Source organism: Quercus suber, unplaced genomic scaffold (assembly GCF_002906115.3).
Source record: "Quercus suber isolate HL8 unplaced genomic scaffold, Cork oak 2.0 scaffold_337, whole genome shotgun sequence".
In the NCBI taxonomy this organism is placed as follows: Eukaryota; Viridiplantae; Streptophyta; class Magnoliopsida; order Fagales; family Fagaceae; genus Quercus; species Quercus suber.
The window spans coordinates 525192-536610 of NW_027069789.1; the positions used below are offsets into that span (position 1 = coordinate 525192).

Here is an 11419-nt window from a genome sequence, read left to right on the forward strand (position 1 = left end):
TATTTGTGCATTGTTTGACTTTATATATATTTGAAAAAAGTATAAAAATATTACTAAATAAAGTATTAGTTGCACTTTAACTTATTCCCTTAAAGCATTTGTTAACAAAATCCATTGATTTTTACCATGATTATATGTTAATAAATATTGTAGTAAATACCTATTAATTATTATGATAAGTGCAATTAATGCTCTATTAAATAATTATCATAAGAAATATCTATAAAAACACAATAATAATAATAAATATTTATTAATAAGTACCATAATTATCATTTTCATATTTTATATAAAAACACAAATTAAAATAAATTTCTATTAATAACTATCATAATTATTAAATTTCATATTTATATACAAAATAAAAGGAAAAGAAAATTTATTTTTAGATAAAATCATCTTTTATTGAACTTTGTTGTGCACTGCACGAGTTGCTAATTAGTATATTTTAATTTGAAAGAAAATTTGTCTTAATAGATGACGACAACAAAGTAATTAAGTAATTTATTTATGACTAAAATACACCATTAGTCCCCAAAGTTTACTTGTTAATTGTTTTACTTGTCAATGACATGTCATCAAGGATTAGCTGTTTTTTATCCTTGAAAGCTTGATATTACTAATGCTAGAGCTTGTTTAGACCCCCAATTCTTAATTGTGGCTTGATTAATTTTATGCTTAACACACTTAATGCGAAATATACGTGATTAACAAATTAATTAATTGAAGCATTCAACAATTGCACAGATGAACAAATAAGTGCAATGCTAAAATGGAAAGAGCAATGGGTAAAAGAATAGCAATCCCAAGATAACACAGCGATGTGTTATCGAAGAGGTAAACCGAAAAACATGGCATAAAAACCTTTCTGCAGCCCTGCAAGCCGAAATGATCCACTAGTAAATAAGTTGGAGTACAAGGATACCAAAAAGACTCTTTAAGCCTAATCTACCCTAAATACTTGAACACTTAAAGCTCCAACTACCAACGGACTTCTTAGAGTCTTATTTTCACTAGCTTCCAGGATCCCGCAATACCGCCCGCTTGCACCATCAAGCCTCACTGGCTTATTTTAGCAAATACCCAATACTTCCCAAGCTCTAAAGCACTCTTTACACTCTAAATAGGTGTGGGTTATGTTTGGATACAAATCTCTTCTCAAGGGATGATAATGGGAAAGGGGAAGGAAAAAAGATTACAAAAGAATTCTCACTTGAGGATGAGTAGCTCTCTCTAAAATGGTGGGTGTTGTAGAAACCTCTCTTTAGGGTTTTCTTCTAAATAGACTCTTTTCAATTTTCTGAGTAATTGGAGTATATATAGTATGAGTGAAGAGTAATAGAGCCACATTTAAAATCCTAGCTATCAGTGCATCTCGCAAGTCATCTCGTGGGTTAGCCAAGTTGCGAGATCAACTGTTGAAAACTCAAATAGTGTAAAATACTATTTCTTGTTTGACCCCCAAGTTTAAACAAACGGCTATATTGATTTTATCCTACTTAACTAAGTGCAGAATTAGAATAAGAGTAAGTGTAACTAAAAGTTCAATATGTGTATAAAACACACTTGAACGTTTAGACCCCAAATTATAAAAAATCAATTCAAGCTTATAATCAAACAATTTATGTGTGGAACATGAACATAAGCCAATCACAGAATTGATAACTAATCTATGCCAAATATAAACACATCCACAACAGTAAGTATAAGGCAAAGATAAAGGGAAGGAAGATGCAAATACACGGACAATACACGATGTGTTATCGAAGAGGAAATCAAAGTCCTCGGCGTAAAACCTCTCTAACACCCTCCAAGTGGTCAAATAATCTACTAAAGAATGTAGTTGGGATACATGAACAGCAGAAGACCCTCCAAGCCTAATCTACCAAAGTACCTAAGCCCTCCATGCTTCTTGCTCCAACGAGGTTACGCCGAACCTATGTCTTCTTTAGCTTCCCAAATTCCGCCACTAGACCATAGCATTAACCAATGTATATTGGTTCCTTCCAAACTGCTTCCCTTAGCACCAAATGAACCTTCTCATAGACATAGGTGTGGTGAGATAAGGATTTGGTCAATGACCTCTCAAGGGTATGACAATGGAAAGGAAGAGAGTAGAGGGATTTGTAGAGTCTCTAAGGTAAAGATTGGGATGAGGCAATCTTGTTTTTCTCTAGGGGTTCTCTCGCAAAATTCTCTACGGAAGCTCTCTTAAATTAGTGAGTATAAGGGTTTATATATAGTAGTGTGTGTTTGGAATACGAAGAGACAGTTTTTACCAAACAGAGCTGATTGGCGGCTTGACCTCGCGGCTTGTCCAAGTCGTGAGTTCAAGTCGCGACATAACGACCTGGCTAGCCTAGGACATTTGTCCTATAGTGCGACAGCTGGTGTGACCCTTCAGCTCCCTATGTGTGCATCTCACGTGCCTGCAGTTGGCAGCTTGCCAGTCATAAGTCAGCTGCGAGTCCTAGCTGCGAAACCCTACTTTCTTGCACATACTTGAGCTTTTCTTCACCTCTTCTCACACACTACCCTTACAATAATTCCACCTAAATACAGGGTTACTAAGTGCTAAATTACAAGAAAATTGGCACGGAATAAAGCCAACAAGATGGTTGATAAATTTCAACCTTACAATCTCCCCCTTTGGTTATTCCATGACAAAATCGTAAAACAAACTCTAGACTTAACGCGTGAGTTGGGAACAGTTGGAAAACTCACTCACACCTAACTCTAGAATCTGAGGAGCTTTAGAACCATAAGAACAAGTAACTCCTGAAACAAAACAACATAATAAGTTCATTGTATGCAGAAAACTTGTAAAGCAAATGGAACAAGCACAATGCGATCAAGCATAATGGAATAAAGCAGTAAACCATGGCAAGACCAAAACATGCAATCACTATAACCAAGTGATCACAATGCTTATTCACACTTGGAATGAACATCCGGACATTCAAGATGACAAACTCAAGGCAACTCACTTGAATGACCAACACTCAACCAATGCATAATACATGAAGTATGTGCATCTAGGAAAAATCCTACACGGGCACAAAAGTGACAGTACTTAAAAAGGAATGCATAGTATTAGGTTAGAAGTACTAATTTAACAAAGCACAAAGGTTGTATAAAGCATGGCACAAACCACAAAGACCTACAAGTGTGCATAAACAAACCCTTAAAGCTTACATAAGCAGCATGGGTACAAATCAGAAAGAAATGTGCTGAATTAACTAAATAACATCAACAATATATAAAAGAACCAAGTATTAAACATATTCAAGAGTTATAAGTTTAAACCAAAACAAGACTAGGACCTATAATAACAATAGTTAATCAACAAACTATCAAAGCTACAAACAAAACATTAAATGATAAAGAAATCTCCCCCTCAAAACAAGCACTCCCCCTCAAGAGTTGCCCCAAAAATTCTCCCCCTTTTTGACCGGAATGGCCAAAGGGTCACTGCTCCTAGTTAGTGTGAATGCTGTCAAACTTGGCTGAGAGTACATCCAACTGATCTTGCATTGCTGTCATCCTTTCAGTATGCTGGTTTTGAACGTCTTTGAGTTCATCAAGCCTTTCTAGGATGATCTGAAATGCATCAGGAGGTGCAGCTGATGAAGTAGAGGCCCTGCTTCTCTTGACTTTTCTTCTTGGTGTGGAAGATGGTCCTGTAGCCTCTGCTTCAGTCTCCATTGGATCACCTTCTTCTTGAAGACCCTTATCTTCTTCACCTGGAAGATGACTTTGTATCCTTGTGAGAGTAAATTTGTTAATTGCTGATTATGGAGGCAAAGGACTGATATCCTAAGGAATTGCAACACCATTTTCTCTGAAAATCCTCATGAGAAGACTAAGAAAAATCAGCTTGGGTCTTGAGGTGGATCTTGTCTCTCCACTATAGTATCAAAGATATGAGAACTAATGTCAATAAAGGTTTTCTCCTTAAGTTCCATGAGAAAGATGACTCTGGCATTTGTCAGTGTAGTCATCTTTCTTATAGGGTACAGATTGTACATCATTATGGTGGTCAGGCATCTCATATCTTTAGGAAAATCAGAAGTGTTGAGACATCTCTTCTCTATAACTCCACCAATTATTTTCTGGACAGTTTCTAGAGAAAGCATTCTGTCCTTGTAGTTAGTGAATTTATAATCTTCCAATCTCTCAAGCCCTATAACCTTATCAATATCATGAGCATCTAAGGTAAATTCCTTTCTTTTCACCCAACAACTCAACTCCTCCTCCCTTATTATAGCATTTGCATAGAATTCTCTGATTAGAGGGTCACACACAGGTGGAAGGTCACTCAGCAGTTTTTCCCAACCTCTACCCTCAAAACACTCTGGAATGAAAGTGTCCTTCAACTCCTTGAAATCAACAAATATTTCCTGAATGATGGTTCCTTTAGAAAAAGAATCCCTATATCTCTCAAAGTGTTGAATAGACCTAAATAGGTTAAGGTCCATTTTCATTCTTTTGTCAGATTTCTTAGCAGTTGTCTTCTTCTTTGTAGGTGATGCAGCCATCTATAAACAAGCAGAAAAAGCCACAACAAGACAAAACACAATGTGGAAATTCACATACATTAGCAACAAGTTAGTTACAAAGAAAGTAATAGAGTGATCAGGCAGAACACAGAAACAGCACAGTTGATAACCAAATGATGGATATATCAAATCAAATAGGTTTAAATAGCATAAGAGCAGACAAGAGCAAAAAAATAAAAATGACATTGTAACACATTCAGATAGATATGATCCTCTGTCAATGTACCATGACATAATGAGTATGAAGTGTGCAAGAAGGAAACTAAAAACAACATCACAAACAAGATCAGGTGTTTTAAAATAAGAGCAATGCCAACCTCAAACACCACACACTCAAATATCCTAAAAATTCTAACACCACAATCAGAGATAAATATAGAAACCCCAAAGCCATATGCCCAAAAGAAAATCTAACAAATATCAATGTTCAGACCAAATATTGGCAACCTGATGAACACACATATATCACAGAAACACCTCTGCAACAAAAAAATACCCTCACATAATCAATCTCAACATTTTAGGCAAACCCATGTTTGAACAAAATATATCGCAAAATCACAGATGTAGCATTCAAAACAATAACCTAAAAAGAAAAACAGTAAGAATGAAGTAAGGGAAAGAAAACCCATACCTTTTTCTTGGTGTTTAATGAGGACATGATGCAAAGATGAGAACTTTTTCAAAGAAACACGGAGTGTTTGAAAGAGTGATTTGGGAAAGACAATGAACAGTCACAAATTTTCGAGGGAAAAACTGAAAAACAATTTTAAAAACTGCCTTTAAAATGCAAAACAGACATTTTTCGCGACTGGATCAAGTCGCCAAGGTAAGCTATGAACCACTATGAAGCAAGATTTTTGAAAAATCTTCTAAGTGTTTTTCGCGATTGGAAGGTCTACCCGCGAGATAGTTGCCAGTGGAGCTGCGAAAATCTCTGTGTACCCCTCGCGACTGGACCTTCCACCCATGAACAAGTCGCCACACTGAGCCGCGAAAACCACAAAAACTCAAAATTTTGAAAAATCTTCTAAGTCTTTTTCGCGACTGTAGCCTTGACTTGCCAGTGACCCGCAAAAACTCTCAGAGTGAGCTTCGCGACTGGAGCATGCGACTGGACTTACCTACGACTGAGTCGTTAAAACAGGGCAATACTGTTTTTGAAAATTTTGACATTTTTGTAAAATAAAATACTTTCCAAAAACAAACTAAAAAACTCAAAAATATTTTTGTGTTTGATCAACAAAGATTGAGCTTGTGAAAACACATTTAATCAAGTACAATCACACAAATGAATAAAGCATTCATTGAACATAGACTTGTGTGTTGTGTGTGGATATAAAAAATGAGATAGTCCTTAGTCTAATGTGAAGCTTCAATGATCAATTCAATCAAGGCATACACAACTAGCACTAGATAATGTGACCTATCTCAAGAATAGAAACATGCATATATGACCTCCCACAAGCACTTGATAACAATTCTTTGAAGCTTTTCATTTGGCTCCATATTCAACATATCATTTGCACTTGTTGAGCAAAGAAAATCTTTTTTTGAGATAGATGCCTGAAATTTTTGATATTTCAATTTATGAGTTAGCCTTTGGCTTTTTGAGCATCAAACATTTCATTTTGGTCGCTTTCCCTTTTTCCTTGTCGAATACTAGTATGTGCAACAGGCTTTTGCAATTCTATATCTCTTTTCATTTGGAGATTTACATTTAGAGAGTTCTTTTAAGCATAAAAATAAAAAGTGGGAAGATATATAGACATGAGTCTATGCATGTTTCAAAATCAACAAAACCATTAACTAATAATTCATGACAGGGTTGAAAATCTATTTACAACAATCACATAGATTTCGGAATTTCTTCCACAATGATATGAGTGCATGAGAGACAAGTTAAGCTCGTTAAATGCACAAAGCCATTAGTACAAAGGTACAAGGCAAAACATGTTTTGAGACAAAATTCAACAAAGCCGATCAAACTTTTTGGATTTTCTACTTTTTATGTGTTTTTGGATTTTTGACATAGTTAAAGATTGATAAAAAACATAACAAAAAAATGTAAAAACATTTGAAGCAAAGACAAAAATACACAAAAAAATACTGGCACGAAGCACACAACCAAGCATAATCACAAACATGGGAAGTATTGATGCATGGACATATTGTAATGTTTATGCATGAGTACCCTTTGTTACCCACATGTCACGTGCGTTTGGGGTGATATTCCTAACGGATCGGGTAAGAGAGTTGGGACTGTCAAACCTTCGTGTGAAGCTTTCAAGGCAATTGGTGAAGGCATCGATCATCTTCATCACGTCCATCATTCCTGGATCACGGTTTTGACTTCTTGGTTGCTCACTACCCCAAGACCTATTGTCATTTCTTCTTCCTCGTGACCGAGGAGCACTTGCATTGTTCACTGCTCTCAGCTTGTGACAATTGGATCTTGTATGTCCTTATACTCCATAATAGTGACAGAGATAATTCATTCTAGGACCCTGCTGAGATCTTGGAAGTGATCTTCCTCTAGCTCCATATCTGGAGTTTGAGTGACTGTGGGACTTATTGAACACCCGTTGATTAGCCACCCGTTTATTATCTCAAGAATAGACTTATTCACAATCATCTCTTTAGCCTTTACAAGCTTCACTTCTTTGACAACCATGGCTGATGCGCTACTCCCTCCGGTGTAACCCAACCCGGACTTATCTGAGGAAGGTTTTTGAGATGAAATAACATCTTCTAACTTCTGGTTGGAGACTCTCTCTATCTTGGCATGAGCTTGCACCACCTCTTGCTTAAGATATCTTACTTTGGTATAAGCTTCCGACAGCTCACCATTTAGTGTCTCAATTTCACACTTCGCCTTCTTGTATCGTGCCAGAAGACTTTTGTAATCTTCCTCAGCCCTCTTCATCTTCTTAATGGCTGCATTAGCAACCTTAGCATATTCATCGGTCTTCTCAAGGAGTGAGTTGTAAGTCTCTTGCAATCCCACTGCTTTTTCAGCTTTCTCATCTTCAGACTCCTCACCTATTCCAATAGACTCTAAATCAAAATATTCTCCAAGCTCCTTCACAAGTGAACCCAAATCATTCTGGGGTTTTACATGTGCAGTGGTCATGAATGCGGAGTAATTTCCTTCTCCATCACAGCTATCTTCAAAGTCAAAATTTGATGAATCAATATCACTCAAGTTAGTGGTATAGACCTTTCCTTTTGCCTTCAAATAATTAGGACATTCCTTTTTGAAGTGTCCATGTCCATTACACTCGAAGCACACAATGTCCGCAGGGAATTGAGAATCCTTCCCTTCACTTTTCTTAAAGTATTTCCTATCACCTCTTGAGGATGGAAACTTCCCTCTGTTGAATGGTTTCCCACTATTCTTCATCTTCAGAAATTTTCGGAAGTTTTTCACAAGATATGATACTTCCTTCTCTACTCCATCTTCTTCGGAAGGATCATCCATTCTTTCGGTGATGGTTTTAAGAGCAAGCGATTTACTCGTCTTGTGGGAAGGCAGTCCAAGCTCATACGTTTGAAGTGACCCAATGAGCTCTTGGATCTTAATTTCATCCAGATCCTTACTTTTCTCTATAGCTGTATCTTTTGCTCGAAAGCTCTCTATTAAGGATCTCAAAATTTTTCTCACCACCTTAGTATCTTCAATTTTCTTACCAAGATTGAGCTTCGCAATCACAATTTCATTGAGTTTCCCATAAAACGAATCAAAGGGCTCATCATCTTCCATCTTAAGCTTTTCAAATTTGGTGGTAAGCATTTGGAGCTTTGTGTCCTTCACTTTCTTAGTCCCTTCATAAGTTGTCTCCAAAATCTTCTAAGCTTCCTTGGCCACTGTCATGTGAGATATCATGTGGAATTCATCTAGAGACACACTACAGAATATAGCATTTAAAACTTTACTGTTATCATTAGCTGCTGCAAGAGCTGTCTTATCCTAGGTGGATTTTTCAGCCTCCGGCCTGGTCCAACCTATTTCAACCGCATCCCACACGGTGCCATCAATAGAGCATAGGAATGCCCTCATTCTAACTTTCTAGAAGGCATAATTGTTACCATAAAAAAATTGTGGAACATTTAGGGATTGAGACCTATCCATCTCAAAAAGGGTCAAGGATCACACTCAGGTATTTAAACCACAACAAGTGTACCCACTCTGATACCAATTGAAAGTTCAATATGTATATAAAACACCCTTGAACGTTTAGACCCCAAATTATAAAAAATCAATTCAAGCTTATAATCAAACAATTTATGTGCGGAACATGAACATAAGTCAATCACAGAATTGATAACTAATCTATGCCAAATATAAACACATCTACAGTAGTAAGTATAAGGCAAAGATAAAGGGAAGGAAGATGCAAACACACGGGCAACACACGGTGTGTTATCGAAGAGAAAACCGAAGTCCTCAGCGTAAAACCTCTCCGCCGCCCTCCAAGCGGTCAAATAATCCACTAAAGAATGTAGTCGGGATACATGAACAGTAGAAGACCCTCCAATCCTAATCTATTTCTTACTCCAACGAGGTTACGCCGAACCTATTTCTTTTTTAGCTTCCCGGATTCCGTTACTAGACCATAGCATCAACCAATGTATATTGGTTCCTTCCAAACTGCTTCCCTTAGCATCAAATGAACCTTCTCACAGACATAGGTGTGGTAAGATAAGGATTTGGTCAATGACCTCTCAAGGGTATGACAATGGAAAGGAAGAGAGTAGAGGGATTTGTAAAGTCTCTAAGGTAAAGATTGGGGATGAGGCAATCTTGTTTTTCTCTAGGGTTTCTCTCACAAAATTCTCTCTAGAAGCTCTCTCAAATTAGTGGGTATAAGGGTCTGTATATAGTGGTGTGTGTTTGGAATATAAAGAGACAGTTTTTGCCAAACAGGGCTGATTGACGGCTTGACCTTGCGGCTTGTCCAAGTCGCAAGTTCAAGTCACAACGTAACGGCCTGGCCAGCCTGGGACATTTGTCCTGTAGTGCGACAGTTGGCACGACCCTTCAGCTCCTATGTGCGCATCTCACGTACTTGCAGTTGGTGGCTTGCCAATTGCGAGTCAGCCGCGGGTCCTAGTCGCGAAACCTTGCTTTCTTGCACATACTTGAGCTTTTCTTCACCTCTTCTCACACACTACCCTCACAATAATCCCACCTAAATACATGGTTACTAAGTGCTAAATTACAAGCAAATTGGCACGGAATAAAGTCAACAAGATGGTTGATAAATTTCAACCTTAGAGTAACATAATAAGACTGGAACTACTCTAAAGCATATGCATCTACAACAAACAATAACGGTAAAGCATAAAGAGTAAGGGATGAGAGATGCAAATACAAGATAATACCGAGACATGTTATTGAAGAGAAAATTAAAGTACTTGGCGAAAAAACTCTCTGTGGCCTTCCAAGCCGAAAAATTGATCTACTATTGAATAAAGTTTGAGTACAAGGAAATCAAAAACATCCTCCAAGCCTAATCTACCCAATATACTTGAACCCTTTAAGTTTAAGCTACCAATAGACTTCATCGAGCCATGTTTTCACTAGTTATTTAGATTCTGTAATTAGCTCCAGATTGCATTTGCCAATCAATGGCTTCTTTCAATTCTTCCCACATGCACCAAAACTTCTCCCAACACTTAGATTGGGTGAGGTAAGTGTTTGAGCTAAGAACCTTTCAAGGATTTACAATTAGAGAGGTAGGAGTAGAGGAAAACTTAGAGAAATTGTGTAGATGATTGTGCGTTTACAATCTCTAACTCTCAAGTGTATTGCTAGGGTTTTCTCTTTGCAAGTCTCCTTACAATTCTGTGGGTAATATGGGTTATATAGTGTGGGTAAAGAAATGAGGAAAGAACTCTTTTAAATCATTCAGGTAGAGAGTTTTGTGGGTCACTTGTGAGTTGGCCAAGTCACGAAGTGACTTGCGAAATACAGCCTGGTAAAAGACTGTTCAAATTCTAGCATGTGTTTCTAACATGGCCTTTCGTGGGTTGTCCACTCACAAGCTATTCACGAACTTCACTGTCTTCACAATTCTTCACCAAACTCTCACACTCAACCTTTACATTAAATCCCACAAACATATAGGGAAATGGTTAAACAAAATACAATCAAATTTGACATGGAATAAAAGCCAACAAAAACATACTTATAAATAAAAAATTTACAACTGTCATAAGCAATCTTCACCAACTTAATACTAAACCCATTATAATTAAATCCCACAAAATACAAGGAAATAAATTAATGAAATTACAACACTCTTTGTCATCGAATAAAGCCAACATAAATGTTATGTGAAAAACCATAACTTAACAATCTCCCCCTTTGGCTATTCTATAACAAAAACACTCTATAACAGTCTCTAGACTTAAACGTGAGTTTAGGAACAATGGAAAAACTCACTCACACCTAAAGCTAAAACCTATGACAAACTTGGAACAAAATACCTGTAACCTGAAATACTTGTACAAAACACATTAGACCTTCATGGTAAAGCAAGTAATAAAGGTCAAGCATAAAGTAGCAAGTAACTTACGATCAAGTAGATATCAAATGAAAATAACTTAAAGCACAACTTGATCAAACACATGATAGTCATAGGAAAGGACTACAATGATCACATAGCAAAGCAATTGATCATTCAAACATGCAATCATTAAAGCACAAAGCAAAAGAATGAATGGATGTCCAACACATAAACACGATGCGCCAAGAACAACAAAGCATAGATACTAATAGAAGCTCAAAGCACCATAAAGAAAACAAGAAAACAAACATAATGTGAAACAAAACAAAATAGGGTTTTCTCATATAA

The 11419-nt window shown here is 36.9% G+C and overlaps 1 protein-coding gene across 1 annotated transcript; it reads right to left on the reverse strand.

Moving 5' to 3' along the window:
- Nucleotides 1-7053: 7053 nt before the first annotated feature.
- On the reverse strand, nucleotides 7054-8322 carry LOC136061640 (uncharacterized). Its single transcript, XM_065759663.1, has one exon. It carries the CDS (start codon nucleotides 8320-8322, stop codon nucleotides 7054-7056), a length of 1269 nt encoding a protein of 422 aa, XP_065615735.1.
- Nucleotides 8323-11419: the final 3097 nt, after the last annotated feature.